At 30.7% G+C, this 19,418-nt stretch overlaps 7 protein-coding genes and 1 non-coding gene across 8 annotated transcripts; 5 read left to right on the top strand and 3 right to left on the bottom strand.

Moving 5' to 3' along the window:
• Positions 1 to 1,201: 1,201 nt before the first annotated feature.
• On the top strand, positions 1,202 to 1,800 carry cbpB (calcium-binding protein; the record flags this gene model as incomplete). Its single annotated transcript, XM_020575193.1, has 3 exons — positions 1,202 to 1,297; positions 1,393 to 1,631; positions 1,716 to 1,800. The coding sequence occupies 3 exons, from the start codon at positions 1,202 to 1,204 to the stop codon at positions 1,798 to 1,800; spliced, it is 420 nt and encodes a 139-aa protein (XP_020434713.1).
• A 205-nt stretch (positions 1,801 to 2,005) lies between these two features.
• PPL_04286 (SET domain-containing protein) lies at positions 2,006 to 4,807 on the bottom strand (the record flags this gene model as incomplete). Its single annotated transcript, XM_020575192.1, has 6 exons — positions 2,006 to 2,427; positions 2,547 to 3,042; positions 3,134 to 3,304; positions 3,400 to 3,571; positions 3,684 to 4,221; positions 4,741 to 4,807. The coding sequence occupies 6 exons, from the start codon at positions 4,805 to 4,807 to the stop codon at positions 2,006 to 2,008; spliced, it is 1,866 nt and encodes a 621-aa protein (XP_020434712.1).
• PPL_04287 lies at positions 4,473 to 4,546 on the top strand. The gene has a single exon. It is a non-coding gene; the product is annotated as a tRNA-Phe (tRNA).
• A 321-nt stretch (positions 4,808 to 5,128) lies between the features above and the next one.
• PPL_04285 (uncharacterized protein) lies at positions 5,129 to 6,191 on the bottom strand (the record flags this gene model as incomplete). Its single annotated transcript, XM_020575191.1, has 3 exons — positions 5,129 to 5,345; positions 6,036 to 6,151; positions 6,183 to 6,191. The coding sequence occupies 3 exons, from the start codon at positions 6,189 to 6,191 to the stop codon at positions 5,129 to 5,131; spliced, it is 342 nt and encodes a 113-aa protein (XP_020434711.1).
• Positions 6,192 to 6,385: 194 nt separating this feature from the next.
• PPL_04284 (Zinc finger BED domain-containing protein) lies at positions 6,386 to 10,902 on the top strand (the record flags this gene model as incomplete). The annotated part of the gene is made up of 12 exons (XM_020575190.1): positions 6,386 to 6,521; positions 6,696 to 6,819; positions 6,874 to 7,205; positions 7,317 to 7,478; positions 7,636 to 7,726; positions 7,788 to 8,154; positions 8,265 to 8,504; positions 8,583 to 8,825; positions 9,465 to 9,846; positions 10,401 to 10,577; positions 10,637 to 10,762; positions 10,811 to 10,902. The coding sequence occupies 12 exons, from the start codon at positions 6,386 to 6,388 to the stop codon at positions 10,900 to 10,902; spliced, it is 2,472 nt and encodes an 823-aa protein (XP_020434710.1).
• Positions 10,903 to 11,168: 266 nt separating this feature from the next.
• On the top strand, positions 11,169 to 11,945 carry PPL_04283 (uncharacterized protein; the record flags this gene model as incomplete). The annotated part of the gene is made up of 4 exons (XM_020575189.1): positions 11,169 to 11,294; positions 11,352 to 11,449; positions 11,478 to 11,594; positions 11,657 to 11,945. 4 exons carry the CDS (start codon positions 11,169 to 11,171, stop codon positions 11,943 to 11,945), a joined length of 630 nt encoding a protein of 209 aa, XP_020434709.1.
• A 395-nt stretch (positions 11,946 to 12,340) lies between these two features.
• Positions 12,341 to 17,963, top strand: PPL_04282 (uncharacterized protein; the record flags this gene model as incomplete). The annotated part of the gene is made up of 7 exons (XM_020575188.1): positions 12,341 to 12,363; positions 12,663 to 12,864; positions 13,599 to 13,661; positions 13,811 to 14,351; positions 14,538 to 14,692; positions 14,771 to 14,850; positions 14,921 to 17,963. 7 exons carry the CDS (start codon positions 12,341 to 12,343, stop codon positions 17,961 to 17,963), a joined length of 4,107 nt encoding a protein of 1,368 aa, XP_020434708.1.
• A 209-nt stretch (positions 17,964 to 18,172) lies between these two features.
• Positions 18,173 to 19,314, bottom strand: PPL_04281 (ubiquitin-conjugating enzyme E2; the record flags this gene model as incomplete). Its single annotated transcript, XM_020575187.1, has 6 exons — positions 18,173 to 18,517; positions 18,576 to 18,643; positions 18,703 to 18,771; positions 18,937 to 19,057; positions 19,144 to 19,206; positions 19,288 to 19,314. 6 exons carry the CDS (start codon positions 19,312 to 19,314, stop codon positions 18,173 to 18,175), a joined length of 693 nt encoding a protein of 230 aa, XP_020434707.1.
• Between the last annotated feature and the right edge of the window lie 104 nt (positions 19,315 to 19,418).

The following is a 19,418-nucleotide window of genomic DNA, read 5'->3' as shown; positions in this document are numbered from 1 at the left end:
GCCAACTATCACAATCTATTTGGGTTTAATATTGTGGTGGGGTGATTTCCTATCTTTAAAAGATCTTTAGACATTTCCAATTGATTTTAATTTAAAATCATAGAAATTATATTAAACAAAAAGCAAAAACAAAAAACCTAATTGATAGAAACAAAAAAAAATTAGTAGGAGTTTATTGATTTTTGATGGTATTCAAAATGTAGTTGAACTTTTAATGGTTTCTTCATCGATATATCCATTGTTAATATAGGGTTATTTCCAATTAAAAATGAAAAACAAAAAAAAATAACCGCTTTTTAAAAATGTGTCTCTTTGAAAAGTTCCCAAAGAAAAAAAAAAATCAAAAAAAAAAAGCCTCTTTTTCCAAAAAGTTATTAAATTTAAACTTCCCACATTTGCTTTTACTCAAATAAAATTAAAAATGTTATTGATTTTGTTATAAAGATCAATAATTTACAATTGTACAACTGATAGAAATATAGAAAAAAATATCAAAAGAGGTTTGAACAAATTTTTTTTAAAAAATTAAAACCAATGAAAATCAATATTTTTTGTGTAGTGTAATCATAAGTATTGATTTATAATCCACAACAAATAATACCCTCTCCCTCTCTCTAAGGTTTCATCTATTATTTAAATATATTTTCTTTAAAAAAAACAACTAAATAAATTCTTTCGTCCCTTTTTTCTATAAACTGAAATTTATTAAATCTAATGAGTTAACTACTTAATTCATATTGTAGATTATTAGAAAGGTTTTAAAAAGTTTTTATTTATTTCTTTTTTTAAAAAATAATAATAAAATATTATTTTTCTTTTTTTTTTTAATTTCAAAATAATTATTCATTTCAATTGAATATATACTTCTATTTATTCTAATCATATATTATTCACAAATCATTAAAACTAATCTATAATATAACAAACTGGGTTTAGATATAAAAAATCTTATTAAAATAAGTTTGAAGTTCATATCTTAACAGTGATGATGTTTTTAAATTTTTCAAATAAAAATCAATCAAACCCATTGAAATTACCCACAAATTAATTGAAATTTAAAAAAAAATATTAAAAAAAAATATCCAACTGATTGGTAAATTTAACCAAAAATGATTTTATATTAAATTAAGAATCAAAACAAAGTGTTATTACACATTATATCAATATCATAAATAATAAATTATAAAAAATAAGAATAATAATGGCAACCAAAAACTACCAAGGTGGTAAAGTACATGGACAAGTCTTGAAGCAACAAGAAAATTCTCTAGATTCCATTGCCGATGAGTTTAGAACTGTATGTTTAGTAGTAGATTTATTTATTGTATACATCTATTAACAAAGAGTTATTAACATTGTTTAATTTCAATCAATTTTATTTGCTAATAATAGGAATTGGATGATGCTACCATTCAGAAATATAAAGAAAAGTTCATGTTGTACGATGTCAACAACAGTGGTGATATCGATTTATACGAGCTCCAATTGATGATGGAAAAGATTGGTCAAACCAAGACCCATCTCGAATTGAAAAAGATGATTGCCGAAGTCGACTCCACCGGTAAAGGAACTATTAACTTTAGAGATTTCCTTATAATGATGACTGGAAAGAAGAGTTCTATTCTTCAAAAGTATGTAACTTTTAAATTCAATTTCAAATTAAAATTAATAATAAACCTACTAACAATCACCCATCCATTATTTTTATTTTTTAGGATTTTAATGTTTGAAGAATTGGCCAAGAAACCCGAAACACCAAAAGGACCACCACCAAAGAAGTCAATCTCTGATTTCTTATAAAGTGAGAGTGAATATTCCAAACGTTCGACTTAAAAAGACAATAACAATAATAACAAAACAAAACTTATTTATTTGTATACAAACACAATGTAATATTCTAAAATAAAAAAATATAAGGATATGATGATATTTATAAAAGATTAAAAGATGATTTGATTCATTATCTAAACTATCTAATCTATTTTTAAATAATAGTATTACTGTGTTATTGAATTTTATTAAGTGTTGGGATGGTTGTATTCGATCTACAAAGTGGACAGGTACATTGGAATCCGTAGGACTCTCCCAACATCTCTTGACGGTTTTCGGTGGTAAGTTGCATACCGTCGATATAAGAGATCAAGATTTCCTCACCCTTCTTGATTGGTCGCTTCGATACTATTCTAATCTGTTTGTCATTGATTACTGGCGATGCAATAAAGACATTGGAATCACAAGAGTGATTCATAAAACTTAGATGTAGCGGAATGGTATTGATATACTTTGACACCTTGTCTTCAAATTCGAAATTGTAACCCAATTCATCCATTGGTGCAGGTGTACAATGTACTTTAATCTTACTGGTAAACATTTGTGTTTGATTCAAAGTAACAATTGATTTTAATCTATAGAATATCTCTGGTGTCACTATAAATATATGTTTATATTAATATTAATATTCTAACGTATTGTTATAAGGTAAAATAAAAGCTTGTTGTTGATATTGATATCAACAACAAAATATATAATAGACACATTACACTTACGAGTATGGAATATATCTTTTAGTGTCTTGAATACTCTGTTGTCTTTGCGAGATAGTTGAACGGTTTCGCTGGCTGGCATGGCATAGGAGAGACGCTTGACAAAGTCGTCCAACTCCAGTTGTCTGAGTGGTTGGTTTGGATCGCCATTGACCGATTGCGATGCCATCAACTTGAGAAGCATAGTGTATCCAACACGCTCGGTTTGTGTCAAACCGGTCAGTTCTCTCTCAAACTTGTCCAGTTGTGCACGAGTGAGAATGTTTGAAGAGCATAGTGAATTGTGCTTGTGAATACCGTCTTCCTTACACTCTGGACTGCAAAACAATGTTGTGTTACATTGAGTGCATCCCTCTGGGATAATTCTACCGACCGGCAATCTAGTCATTCTCGTAATAGTTTGTGCCAAACGATTGAATTCTCTAGACTTTGAAATCTCTTGTTCATTCTCAATCTCCACCGGTTTAAATGCAATATGACAATTATGACAATGTTGATCCTAAACATTATTATTATTATTATTTTGGTTATATTAATATGACAATCATCTTGTTTATCATCTTTGTTTTCAAAAAAAAAACATAACTTACATCTTCTTTAAGTTGTGCAGATGAAGTACTAACAACAGATCTTGTTTCAAATACTAATTCTTCAGCACCGATATCTCTGGTTGCAAACAAACCACGACCATGTATATTCGATAGTTTAATCTGTACTAATCCTTCCATTTCTCTGCTAAGATATTCATAAAATTGATAATCCTTGTTTTAAAAGAACAAAAAAGAATGTTTAGTTAAATTACTCCTTTCGTCCTGTTTCTAAAGAACAAGTTGATAAACAATAACATAAAACATACATCATCGAATCTTGGAACAATAATAGTATCTGGATTGGCCAATGTCAATGCTTTCTTTTTCAAACCAAATACAACTTCATTCTCGACCAATCCCAAACTTAAATCGAACGATGCAATTGCTTCATTAAACTTTTGTTTTCTCATTAAATTTACACCTTTAATCATATGACCTCTATGATTATTAATTTTGGGAAATAAGAGATGGAATAAAAGATGTTATTGATAAGTATATATATATTTTATTATAAAAGATGATGATGATTATTATTATTATCACTACATACTCTGCTAATGAATCGGATTGATTTGACATTTTAATAACAGTATTACAATCTTCGATTGCATCGTCGAATCTACCGATTGCTTCGTAGACGAGTGAACGCTGGAGATAGGCAGTGGTGTCGTATGGCAGTTTACCAATGATCCAATAGTATTTCTTGAGTGCAGTTTCATAGTCACCTCTGTCGAATGCTTGATGTGCTTCGTCGTATGCCTGATGAATGTATTTATCGACTTTGGGTGATCTCATGTTGATTCTTGCCTGCTTTGAAATGTCAGCTGGCAACAATGAATCTTGAAATCTCTGTGCTATTGAAATGGATGTATCATTGTTGTTGTTACTGGTTGTTGTCAATTCATTACTATTACTATTACTAATATTGCTATTGTTATGGTTGTTACAATAAGATCTTCTACTAAAGATTGTTGTCGATTTTCCACCAACAACAGTGCTTGCTGTATTACCAAACAGAATTGAACGATATCCAAATAAATGTTTGTTTGTAGATGAACACAATGACTTTACAATATATCTATTCATTGCTTGTGAAAATTTAATTAAATTGTTTGGATTCTGATCGAAAGATTCGTTTTATTCGTTTTTTCAATTTGAGAAGAGTAACTGCCATCAAGATTGAAAATGAAATAGAAATTGTAAACCTATTATATCATTCTACTACCAGCTGAGCTAGACTGCCAACTAATGATGTGAAGCCGAAATAAATTATCAAATATTTTTACATTTTTTTGACAAAATAAAACCAGGACTTTTGATTATAGATTCACATAAAAAGGCCGTCTTAGCTCAGCTGGTAGTAGCGTAAGACTGAAGATCTTAAGGTCGTTGGTTCGATCCCGACAGATGGCATTTTTAATATGACAAAATTGTCCCCGCATGCGGTAAGGATCCATCTTTCTTTCCAAACTCTATTCAATCCATTCCTCTTACTTGATATTTAAAGTGGTAGAACAAACACTATTTTATCAAGTTGACAAGTGTCCACCAATTCTAATCTAAGCTATTCCCAAGTTACTACTATTTATTTTTAGCTCTAAATGTACAGTAACAAATCATTACTTTGAATAAAAAGCATAAGCATTCCCTACAAAATATCATTGATTTTAACATTTAATTCCAAAGATTAAATAAATGATATATATATTGATCTTTTTTATATATTGAAACAAGATTTCTTATTTGTGGATTAAAAAATTAATAATTTAATAATTTAAAATTAATTTTTTAAAAATAACCAAATTTGAAAAAGTTCGAGTACAAAAAAGGAAAAAAAAATTCAAATAATGACTATCCTTTAAGAATGACTCTCATTTTATTTAACTTGACATATTTGGTTAAAAAATTAAATTTTAAATTAAAATTTTATTTAATTGAAATCGTTAATGATATATTTTTTAAAAATAGATAATAACATATTCAAAAGTCTAAATTTTACACAATGAATAACTTAATATCTCTAGCAGACACAATGTTGGCTGCTGATGATCTGATCTCAAATAACAATAATGAGATGAGAAAGTAGTATAGTAGAACACAACCAATAGTTATTAATAGGTTGCCTGCTAATAATATGCAAATTACACCAACCAATTTGATCCAAAATCCACTACACCAATTACAGTCTAATGGTGTGCTGTAATCAATACTCCTAAATATAATAAATAAATACTCAACTCAAATATTAAATTTGAATATTTAATATTTATTATAAATATATATCAAATATATTTTAATATAAATATTAAATAAATATAAACTTTATTAAATTTATAGATCTATAAATTAAATAATTTTCTAAACCTCGATCGGTTATATCAATAAAATTATTATTAAATGTTAATATAACAACACTATGTGAATGAATTGAAGTACGATATAATTGAATTGAATTATTTAATTTTATAATAACACTAATTAACACATTTTTCACTTTGACATACAAAAATACATATGTATATATTCATATTTGTATGATTTTTTTGAAAAATACAAATAAAACAAATTATTTTTTTTTCATATATATATAGTTCATTGACTGTTTATACCATTATAAAAGGATCAAGATATTAAATGAATGTTTAGGAGTTGAATTGATTCGTGGTGCGTTGTACTTGTACGGAATTTAATTGGTTAACTTAATCTATTTGAAAAACATACCAGTGTGTAGAAATTTCAAACTACATATGTCATACTATATGTCATACAGTCATTGACTAATTACATATATAATAAAATAGTTATATCACAGTCTGTGAGACTATATAGTAGTCGGTGTATAGTATTTAAATTGCTAATACACCAAAAAATACATAAAGTCAAGTGATTAAAATCAAAAAACGTTTTATAAACTATATATGATATATGACATACATATTCACATGTGAAATGTAGTATAAATTTTTTAATTTCAATAGTATTACTGATATTATTTGATTTATTATTTAACTCTTGTAACTATTTGAATAATATGTTTTCAAACACTAACTTTGATCATAAATTTGGTATATGTGCGATGGGGAGGTAAATTCAAGATTTTGAAAAATATTTATCAAATATTTAACAATATTTATGAATTTTTTTTAAATTTATTTTTTGATTTCACATTTATTACAATTATAAATTTTTGATTGATTCAGTGTTAGAGTTTTAGAATTTATTAATAATAATTAATTTTATAATAGTTATAAAATGAGTGAAAAATATCACCCTTATAGTTCATCTGATAAAGAAATAAAAAAAAGATCCAATAAATATAATAGTTCTATTTATGAACACTTTTTTAAATTTATAGATTCGAATGATAAGAATTTAATTAAAATGAAGTGTAAATACTGTCAAGTATTTTCTTTTAAATACGATAAGGTAGACAAAAAATCAGTGTCTAGTGGTTTAGGATGGGCACATCTTGAGAGTAAGATTTTTAAATTTAACAAAATAATAACAATTTCAAGTGATCTGATTGTCCTATTATATTTCTTTCTCTTTAATTTTTTTATAGATGTGAGATTATCTTGCCACAAAGAAAGTGAAATAGATTGGTCGTATGTCGCAGAACAAAAAAGGAAAAAAGCAGAAACACTTGCACTTGCTATATCAAAACCTTTTAGTCAAGGTGTATCAGAGTATGTATATATGATCTTAAATTGAATATTCAATTATTAACTATATTAAAATAGGGAATTATTAATAGATTTAGTAATCAAAAAAAATCTTCCCTTCAACTTAACAGAGGATGAGAGATTTAAAAATTTTATTTCATCGTTAAGACCAGAGTTCAATTTAGTTGGTGGAGATACTATTAAAAATAGAATAATAAAAAGATATGATGATCAAGTTGTACAACTCAGAGAGTATTTCAAGACTATGGATTCCAAAATCAGTTTCTGTTTCGATATCTGGAGTGTCAAGGATATCTCTTTTTTGGGTGTAACTGGTCATTGGATCGATAGTCAATTTAAAGCTAGAAAGTGTTTGTTAGGAATGGAGAGCCTAAAAAGCGATAAAACAGGTAGGTATTGTAAAATGAATTTTTAATTTACAATTTATTAATTCAATCAAATATTATTTTATTAACATGATTCAGGTATAACTCTATCAAAACTTTTTTTTGATGTTATAGAAAAGTTTGATATCTCCAAAAAGATAATGTGCACCACTTCTGACAACTGCTCGAACAACCACACTACAGTGGAGAACATTGTCAAAAACCAAGATCCTTCCAATGATTACAAAGGATTCCAGGGTGGACATATTTTATGTTTAAACCATGTGATTAATTTAGGTAAGTGAATATAATAAAAATAATACATTAGCTATTCAAGTTGTATAAAAATAAAAAAAATATTAAAATATTAATATTTTGTTTTAAACAAACAATTTGTTCCTATACATCATTGAATTTATTAACCCTTCTTTTTCAGCAATAAAAGCATTTATAGGAGATAAATCAACGAAATATCTTTTCGATAAAATTCACTCCTATGGTTCAAATTTAAGAAACTCCAGTAACCAAACAGATGCTTTTTTTGGGTAAGAAACACAATTATAATTTTTTTTTTTACATAATTAATAAAAAATTTTAAAATTTTAGAATTTTTGAAATTCTAAAAACTGAAAAGAAGGACAGGTTAAAGCCAAAAGTATTGAACCCAATCCGTTGGTCATCTGCTTTTCAGATGACTAGTAGATTCATCAGGATCAAAGATGCAGTTGATTACGACATTAAATATAAGATTACGAAACATGATATCCATCTCACTACCGATGAATGGGATATCATCAAACAAATCAATAAATTCTTGGATGGTGTGGATTTTATTACTTTGGCATTACAAGGAGCTGATGTTAATCTGTCTTGCAGTTTACCTGTGTATGGTCGGCTCTTGGACATTGGAGAGGAATGGAAAACCAATAAGATTCTCAAGACTGCTGCTGAAGCCTTTTGGAAAGAAATAGATGTATGTAATCATATTTTATTAACATTTGCATTTTCAAATTTGAAGGTTTTTTAAAAAAACTTTTTTTTTTTGAAAACTATTAATCATATAAACATTCATAAACTTTTTAGGGTTACTATACAACACTTGATTATGGAATAGAACCATTTTATATCTCAACTTTTCTTGCACCATTCACCAAATTAGAGGTATTTAAAAGTGAATTTTGGAAAGATTATTGGAATAACATAAACAATTCAATTGAATCAATTTATACTAAATATGGAGGTACTAAGGGAAATAAAACCAGTATAGAATCAGTCAAACCAGAGATGGATAGAATGAAGTTTATTTTATCCACTCAAAAGATAGTAAGTTAAATTAATTTTTATATCTACACTATCAATACTCTTATTATATTTATTAATTTTTATTTTTATTTCAACAAGATTATTGTTGAACAAAATGAGAATGAATTATCAAAATATAAAAATCTACCAACTACATTCTCAAATGACTCATTGCAGTATTGGAAAGAGAATCAAATTGAGTTCCCAGTTCTATCTAGGATTGCTAGAGACTATCTCGCCATTCAATGCACATCTACACCTGCAGAGATTGAATTCCGTTACAGCTCTGACATGCTCACTAAAAATAGGTGGTCTCTTGGGAAAACAGTTATCAAATCACAAGTCTGTTCTAACAGCATTTCTAAATTAGATTTTATCAAATAATCAATTAAATAAATCAATTAAATTTAATAATATTCATCTATTAATAGTACTGAGGAGTGTTGAATAATCCAAATCACAGCACTGTGATATAACACTTAAAATATCATTCACTGTTGTATCTGTATTTATTTATTTTCTGTTTTATCATAAATATAATTGTAAATTGAGAATTATTGATTTATTTAAATTTATTTACTCACCTATTTCAACCATATATATATATATATATTCTCTCTCTTCTTTTCAATTTTTTTTTCTCAGTGTTTATAAACATTACTCACACTTCTTGTTTATTTTATATGATTTGCTTGAGTATTTGTTCACAATTTAATGTGGATATATACTTGTTTACAAAACTATTTAGAACTCTATCTCATGTTAACTTACAGAATTTTCAAAAATAACTATTTTCTGATCATTTTAATTATCTTTTGTTGTAAAACTTTATTTTTTGAATAATATATTTTGTAATCTTTTTAACTTTTTTAACTTTTTATATAATATTGTAAAATATTATTTTTTACTGTAAACTCATTCATTACTTTGATAGTATAGAATTTAATATAAATAGCAAATCATATTTTCATTTTTGTATAGAAAAAACAATTTATATTAAGAATGAAGATTATAATTGATTTAACAAAGGAAAACAAGTATACAGAAGAAATCATTGATCTCACATATGAAATCAATAACAACAGCAATAACAACAGCAATAACAACAACATAAACAACAACATCATCCATATAAATCAATTCCAACTTAATTTAAAGAGGAATCTTATGATTTATATCACTGATTTGGAAGATTATATTTTCAACAAAATATTAGAAAATAAAAAAAATAAATTTTCAACATTAATAAAATATTTTACTTTTTCGCGTCTCACCAGCAGATTCGAATGTAATTTATGTGAATGTTTCACAATTTCATTATCAAACAAAAAGGTTGGACATTGTGCAACCTCTCATATTAATGGTATGTTAATTCTTTTTTTAATAAATATTTAAGCTAATTCGAATCTATTTTCTGTTTTTCTTTTTTCCATATTTAGCATGTTGCCAACAATACCCAAATATAAACCTTTGAGTATATTGACAACACCACAGATGTGCATGCACTGCCACTGAAAATAAACATTAAAATAAATAAATTTAGATTATTTAACAATTATTCTTTATAACTGTGTTTAAACATTTTATTTATTATTGAATTTTCTTTATTATTTATTTGATAAATGTTTTATTTATTATATTTGTTTGTAAATATTAATTAAATATTAAATATTTTTAAATTAAATATTTTAAAATTTATTATTTATATTTGAGAGAATTTGTCATATTTAGGAGTATTGGCTGTAATCAATATCCATAAATAAGCCAGTTACTGTTCTCAAATCTCCCAACGATGGTCTAATGTTTCTTATTTATCTTGGTGACGAAACCTTCTCTGAACTGAAACAACAGTTATCTAAATTAAATCAGGAAATTAAAGAATTAGAATCAAATAATAAGATAGATATTACCAAATAGACTTACTCTACACATTCGATTTGAAATGTTGGCTCACGGTAATGGGTCTTGGCGGTCTATTTCATTGGAACTCGACATTCAGGTGTCCTACTTGCTTAGGTACTGGTTCATCTGGAAAAGTGGATCCTGACACTCAAGAGAAGATCGACCATTCTACAATTGGATTCTTTAAGCCACGTACTAGAGAGCTTATGAGGAAGGAAGGACAGAGAGTCAAGAATAAGAAAAGTCTAAAGCCAAAAACCCAAAGGTCGAAATGAAGAGCTTCTCTGGTATGGCTGCAGAACCGAGTCTTGACATTGATCCAACTAAAGTTCCACCAGACACGTTATACATGTTCATGTCCATTGTTAAGACTGTTTGTAAACCGATACTACTGCTATGTGACACCAATGAAACCTTACGAAAAGACATCGAAGACTTCCTCAAGTGTACGGCTAAACTGACATTGATAACGGTCTCACCAGGTACACTCTTGCATGGACAGCCTTATACATTCTAGACCGATTCAAACAGTCAGCTGTTAACTATATGGAATATATAAATATCTTGATCAATCAAGATATTCTTATTAAGACCTTGTCGAATCATTCTGTATATAATAATGATAAGTTAGAATTGGTAAGATGTGTAGTTTATTAAAAAATAAAAAACAATTAAAACTAATGTCTTTAATTAAAATATAGATAAAGAAATATTGGAAACAACTTCATTGCTTAATATCTTGCATGATCTGATGAACCTGTCAAAGAATATCAATGGAGATATATGTCATCACAATTTGGTTCCAATTTAATTCTCGCTGATATTAAGATATCGACTTATATGCATATTTTCATTGTACATGTTGGATTGTTTTTGGAGAGATATGGCAACTTGGAGTATCTCCACAAAGTAAATAGAATATGAAAGCAATTTACAACAAATAGTTACAAGATTAATATAAACAAGCCACAACAACAAGAGCAACAACAAGAACAACAAAAACATGAACAACAACAAGAGCAACAAGAACAACAAAAACAGCATCTATCCAACAGATTTCAACTGTAAACCAAAGTTTCTTTTAAATCAAAGAGTATCTGTATTGTATGGTGTTGACGAAAATATAGATAGTGCTTATTATTCTTGGTGGGATGGTCACATTATAGATTATAATAAGAAAGATAATACATATAGAGTTGCATTCAAAGAGTAAGTAAAAATACAAACAAAAAAATATGTTTTATAACTAATCTAATGTTTAATAAATTTAGTGAAGTAATTGCTAACTATTACAGTGTTGATTATATTACAATACAAAGTGCAACAGAAAGTATTTCGAATGATAGATTGGTAGAAGGTAGATATGTATTGTATACTTACAAAACTGATAAAACCCATGTTTTCTATGCTGCTGTTATAAACTCTATAATAACTAAGAAAAACAAAAAAACTCTAACAATTAGACTATTAAAAACTAATGAAATAATTGAAAATGTGAATCCTGATGATTGTTATGAATTCTTTATTGAAAATCATCAAGCACAAGCATTTTTTCATTGATTTTCATTAAAAATAAAAAAAAATAAAAATATATTTCAAAATTAATTAAATTTTATTTATTTCGATTTTTCACTGACAAACTAACTTCCAAATATAGAATAATTTGTTTTTACATGTAAAAGTCAATAAATATTTTAGAGGGGAGATAAATTTTTAGATTTGAAAAAACTAAAACCAACAATATATTTGTTATATATATACCAGATGCTCCTGTAAGATATATCTTTTATAATCATTCATATAAACTTTGATATTTTCCAATGTTGTTTAAAGAACATTTCATTCTACAAAATGTTGTTAAGCAAAACACCTTTTTTTTTTGCAAGATCTTAAGATGATTTACCAAGACAAAAACACAATAGTTATTCTTGTAGTTGCATTATTCAAGATATTAAATGCTATCACTTCCATATACACTGTATGATATTTTTTATCTAAAATTATCAAATATATTCGACAATGATTTTTTTAACAGTGTGATTTTGATATTGTCTGATAATTTGTCTTTGTTTTCTATAATCATAACTTGAATCAAAATTTTTTTCAAACTACTTACTTCTGCTGTATCTATAATAAATATTAATTTATATCTTCTTTTATTAAAAATAAAAACTCTTCACTTTTCATTTACAATTTGATACAGCCATTGTGTGATTTACAAACTCAATGTTTCCACAACAAGCATTGTATACAATTGTCAACAATAAAAATTTAAAGTAAAACTATAAAGAGCCAACATGTACTTCTCTATTGTTATATCTATTCTACATTATTAACTACTATTACTTCCTTTAAATATATAGTTAAAAATGATTGGCATACGATGGTGTTGGTGGTTTGGGTTAAAAGAAGATCAATCAGAGTGATCTGTGAGGATCGACCGTTCTTTATGCATATGCACCAACAACAGCAAAGAGTTGTATTGATTGATAATATGACTTTAAAAGAAAAAAAGAAAATGTGAGATCCGAGAGACAGACAACTCATCTCATTCGGCAAGCGGGATATTATGCTGTTTCGAAGGTGGAATTCCGGGTACGATGAAAAGAAACTGGTTGTTTTAATTAACAAACCGTGTTGCTAAAAGACTTGCCGGTTTGACTCAACAATAATAATACCAATTTAAATTTAAAATATGAACCGATTTGCTTTGGCAACATAACAAGCGCGAATTTGAGAAATGATTTTGTTTGCAAAGAGAAAAAAAATGAAGTGTAAAAGGGGTTATAAATGGTGACGATTTTGTAGTGTCGATCAATCAGAACAAAAAAATGATAATCATGTTGTCACTCCAAAAAAAAATGTAAATAAAAAACTTGATCAAAGCAAAAAAAAAAATTATTTTTAATTAGAGTGGTGGGGTCTCACTTTTTTTATTTAAAAAAAAAAAAAAAAAAACTCGAACAAAAACTGCAAAACTGGTTTATTTGGAGGTTTTTAGCTTCTTTATCACTGTGACACCCTTCCATTTTTGACAACATTTTTTGTGTTTAAAAACTTTCTTTTTAAGATTTTTTAGATGAAGCTTACCCAAATTTCTTAATAAACTTTAAATTACTTTATTTTCTTAAAACATAACAAATAATTTGTAATATACATATAGATATATACCTTTTTTATTTTATTTTATTTTTTATATTTATTCATAATAAGTACTTATTTTTAAATCAAACAAGTTGTTTTAGTCTTCGTGTCATTCATTCTACTACTACTTTTGTATTCTTCTTGTTGTTGTTGTGACATTCATTCATTGTGTGTGAGTGGTTTTTCTTTTTTCCTTTTTTAGATAGAGTTTTTAGTACTAAAAAATATAAATTCGAATCGATTATTAGATATTAGTTAATATTAAAATAAAAATAAAATAGAACACCACCATGAAATTCTCTAAATATCTAAACACTATGACTGTGTGGAATCATAATTACATTCCATATCAGAGGTTGAAAAGAAAGCTGAGAGCAATGTATTCACCGCAGTTACCAGCGTTGTCACTGAGCGACCCCAACTCGAATGCGATGATCACTCCACCACCCTCGCCAATGGTCGGATACGACGAGTTCCTCGTTCTCATCGAGAATGAAATCAACAAGATCGATTCGTTCATTCGTGAGAAGGAGAACGACTTGTATCAGCGATATCAATATCTGGTTTCGCGTTTCCGTGGTGTCGATTTCGCCTCGCCATTCTCTTCGTTTCTCTACCTCGTACAGATGCCGACTACTGCAGCTACCACCACTGCAACACCTGCAACCATTGCAGGTTACAAAGAGATCAATTCGATGCTTGCCTATCAGAAGGCGTTCGAGGACATCATCAAGCAGCTGGCCGACCTCGACCAGTACGCCAAGATCAATGTGTGGGCCGTGCAGAAACTGATGAACACCTACGCCAAGAAGAAGGTCAAGAGTGAGACATCGCGTCGCAAGGGTAGCATCGGTGAGTCGCAATCGACAGTGCACTCGCCGGCGGTCTCCAAGTTGAAGAAGGAGAGCAGCCTCAACGACTCTAACCCGAGCTCGCCGATTGTATTGCAAACGGACGGAGCTACACCACATACAAACTCACGAAACAACAAGCTGACAAACAACCAAGACATCGACGCATTCTTTAGCAGCAAAGTAGACAGCACCGAACTCGGACAATGTTCACAGCTCAAGAAGATCACATTGGAAATCGAACGTGAATTCCAAACCATGACACAATCTGGATTAAACTTTTTAAATAATCCATACATTAATTTATTAAGTGTAAGTATTACGATACAAATCATTATTATTATTAATAATAATAAGTATTAACATAACATAAATACATAAAAAACACAGCCAAAACAAAAAGAATTATCACAAACAGTTACTCAACTTTGTCAACTTGTAATATCAAATGATGTAAATTCATTAAACAAGTAAGTTTATGGAAAAAACAATTAAACTTACTTTTTCAATAATTAACAACAATGTTTATAAACATTTTAGATGTATTTCTGATATTAAAGTGTTGATGGAAGAACTAAGGTTAGCAGAGGATCAACCGATGTGGAAGGAAACAGTTCATTCATGTATTCACAAAGCTTCTTATTTGGGACATTTGGATGTTGGAAAGTTTTTGTTTGAAAAGTTTGGTTCAATCATTAATATCAATTTCATCGATGAGATTGATAAGCAGTTCATTCATATTGCTGCGGGAAGAGGTCATCCAGAATTCGTAGAGTTCCTTATTGAAAAGGGTGCTTCGATTCACTGTGAAGATTACCTCAAGCGAACACCTCTACACATTGCAGCACAAAACTATCATATCAACACTGTTAAGCTTCTACTATCAAAGTCGGCACGCGTCGACACAATGGATCGTGAGGGATGCACTCCTCTCTATCTGGCAAGTCGTCAGCCAAACGACAACGCCGCTGTAATCAAGGTGTTGCTCGAAGCAAACTCGCCAATCACTCCGGGACCGTACGGACGTCACTTGATTCACGAAGCAGCCATCCAGGGTTCGGTCAACAACATGACCGTGCTCCTTGAGAATCCACAGATCAGTGTCAATGCTACCGATTCATTCGGTCGCACTCCACTCTTTGAATGCGCAAAGCGTGGTTTCACCGAGGTGATCTCGTTGCTGCTCGCCAAAGATGCGCTGGTCGACTTGACCGACGAGGACAAGCGCACTCCCATTCACATGGCAGCAGGTAACGGTCATCGTAAAATCATTGAGATACTCGTTGAGCAACTCAACAAAGACAAATCGACACGTGAAATATCAAAGATTATCAATTCGCAAGACGACGACGGATGGACACCTCTCCACGAGTCTGCCTATTTCAACTTTTTGGAGTGTACAAAGATATTGCTCGAAAACAAAGCTAATCCATTCATTCAAGACAAGGAAGAGTGGTCGCCAATCGTTCATTCGCTGTATCGTGGAAACATCCAGACAGCCATTACCATCATGGAGTATTGCAAAGCCAACGAGATTGTAGATACCACCTACTCATCGACACCGAATCTAAAGGATTCCAAAGGTATTCCACAGTCACCAAAGATTGAGCTTAACAGATCGACCAGTGAAATCGACTTGCGTGCATCCACCTCTGGTTCATCGACACCAAAGATCAATCCAGCCAATGCCTCTACTATTCTCTCAAAGAAGATTCCGAAATCATCGATTTCCAATGTGACATTCAAGATTATTGCTACCGTCAAGCCAGGATATCGCGTCGGTATCATCGGTAACAGAAAAGCTCTGGGCAAGTGGAATCCAGCTCACGCACTCTTTTTGAATCTCGCCGAGTCAATCAACGGTGCCTCAGGAGAAAGTGTCTGGGTTGGAAAGGCAAGCTTGCCAACCAACGTCCAGGTGGAATACAAATACATTATCTGTGAGGAGAGTCGTCTCGAGATGTGGGAAGCACTACCGGAGAACAGAAAGTTCTCGCCAGAGGAAGAGGAAGAGTTGATCAACGACGGAGTGTTTGGTGCCATCTCTGAGGAGCACTTGAACTCTGCGCCAACACACGGCGATCTCTCAATGGATCCATCGTTGCCATCGCTCTCGCAATCACAGCTCGTAGTACCACTGCCATCCACTCAACAAAAGACACTGTTTGTCGAAAAAGGTTGGTTGGTAAACGACAACCAAATTAGAATTCGATTCGGTGAGACATCGCCTGTCGATCCACAACGTAAGTTGATTCAGCCAATCAAGATGTACAACGACGCAGAGATTGGAAGAATCGTGGTGTCCGTGCGTAACAATAACAACGAGAATCTCCAGGGAACTTCGCCAACGCAGATCTCACATCCATGCACCAAAGACCAGACTATCACCTTCCAGACACCGCAACTCAACAACTTCCAAACCGTGCAATTCGATATGTATCGTATGGGAATGTCGCACGTCCTCATTGGTAGAGCTGTCCTGCTGGCATCGGATCTGCTCAACACCAAGCCCGCCAAGATAACCGTCCCCATTATGAACTCAACATTGACAACCATCGGTGAACTAACAGTATTCCCACTGATCGTAACACCATTCACCCATCCAAACATCAGCCAAGTTCTTTCCAACACCTATTGGAAGTCGACCCTACTCATTGGTCATCGTGGTGGAGGTGCTGAGAATGCACGTAATGTCGGTCGCTACAAACGTACACACATCAAAGAGAATACCATTCTCTCATTTGTTACAGCGGCATCGCTAGGTGCACAATATATCGAGTTTGACGTGCAGCTATCGCGTGACAATGCACCGATAATCTACCACGACTTTGAAATCAACATCGGTGGCATCAAGGTGCCAGTCAACAAGGTTCCACTCGACCAGATCTCGAATATCCAACCGAAACGCAGACCTCTAGCGTCGCCACACAGCAGATCGCGTTCCATGCAAGATCTACTCTCCAACGAAGATCAGAATCCGCTATCGCTCAGCAGTGGAAGCGTGCCACCCTCTTCGTCACAACAGCCATCGACAACCATCTCTGACTCGATGACCACACTCGAGGAGACATTCAAGCGTGTCCCAATCGAGACTGGATTCAACATTGAGATCAAATATCCTTGCCAAGAGACAGAGGCTAAGCAACGTCTCAACTCGGTCGATCGTAACGCCTATGTCGACATCATCTTGGGTGTGGTGTTTGAGCATGCCGGTGACCGTCAAGTGATGTTCTCATCGTTCGACCCAGACATCTGTATATTATGTTCATTGAAACAACCACGTTACCCGGTGTTCTTCTTGAACAACGCTGGATTCTCACAACACTCTGATCCACGTACCAACTCGATCTCAGAGGCCATCCGTTTCTCGAAATCCGCACATCTCCTCGGTATCGTAACCAACTCACGTATTCTCACAGAGGGTACACCAATCATCAGAGAAGTAAAGATGGCAGGTCTAATGCTATGCAGTTGGGGTCAAGAAAACAACGATCCTGCATTAGTAGATCTTCAAGAAACTCTTGGTGTAGACGCAGTCATCGTAGATCATGTTGCATACATCTCAAAACATTATAATAAATAATCAAATCGAATCGAATCGAATCGAATCAAACAAACCAATCAAGTTAACCATTTATTAATATATATATATTATAATGAAAACAAAACAAACTAAATAATTTAAATCAAATTCTTTAGAATTAATTCGAATCACTAAAAAATAATAATAATAAAATTGTACAACTATTTAAACTTTATAAATTCACTAAATGTTTACTCTACTTTTATCTTTTATCTTTTTACAATGAATACACCAATTATACATAATGTTACAATAAATAAAGATATAATGAGTATTATATTTTGTTTTGGTTGTTGTAACTGTTGTTGTAATGTTTGTGGTTGATCTTGTTGTTGTTTCTGTATTGTTTGTTTCTGTGGAGATGATGTCGATGATGAAGATGATGAAGCTTGTCTTTTTTCTTTCATTTCTTTTTTAAACTCTTGATATAGATCTGGAAATACCTTTTTGAAAGTTTGATTCTGACAATTGAAACTCTTTGATTGCGCTGCATATTTCATTCTAACTGACTTTGGTGCTGTTATTGATCCAACACTACCCTGTACATCTTCAGTCTACATAGAACAACCAATCAATAATTAATGATCTTTACAAACACCTAGTACTACTTACCATAAATGATAATAAACCAAGTAATATAGTTGAAACATTCCAAAATGGATTCCATGATTCTGGATGAACTAGTAATATAATATTATCAATAAAACAGGAATGTGTCTGATAGAGTAGTACAACTTACAATCACTCATTGTTACGCATATTCTAGTATTACATTCAAATCTTGCTGATGGTGTAGACATAAGAATTGCTAGAAAGATTTATCAATCATCAGTGTTAAAAATATATACATAAAATCTATATTAACTGAAACCTATGTTGTTTATTATTCATACATACATGGTGGCTAAAATAATAAATTATGTTAATATTTGCTTTAGATCTACTTTGATATGTTATTGGTTGAAATAAATACATACTTTATGAGGATATTCAGGTGGGAATATAAGTTGACCATGATATACACCACCCTCGTATTGAGAACCCTCAGGTCCAAATATAATATAATGCCATTCTAAAAGATTGGTAGGTGAAGGCTAATAATAATATAATAACGAATGTAGTGTCAATGCTTATTATTCTTGTTGTTTGAGGAACGATTAAAATAATAATAATAACATACTCTTGCTAAGATATGCTTCTCAGGTTTACGTTGAATCTCAAGATATTCTTTTTGTAAACGATTCTAATATTAAATTAAAGATGAATGAGTGAATGAACTAACACCTATTTTAAAAACAGCCACCTAAACATAATAAACACATACTATACAAACTCTGTAAGGTCCGCTCATATTAAATAAAAAATAATATAATAAACAATTTAAATATTACAAAGTATTCTCGTTTCTTGAGGTGTAAATGTTGATAAAAGAACAGAACTAACTAATTAAACAAA

This window comes from Heterostelium album (assembly GCF_000004825.1).
Source record: "Heterostelium album PN500 unplaced genomic scaffold PPL_contig9, whole genome shotgun sequence".
NCBI classification, from domain to species: Eukaryota; Evosea; class Eumycetozoa; order Acytosteliales; family Acytosteliaceae; genus Heterostelium; species Heterostelium album.
This window is presented reverse-complemented; position numbering and strand designations above follow the sequence as displayed.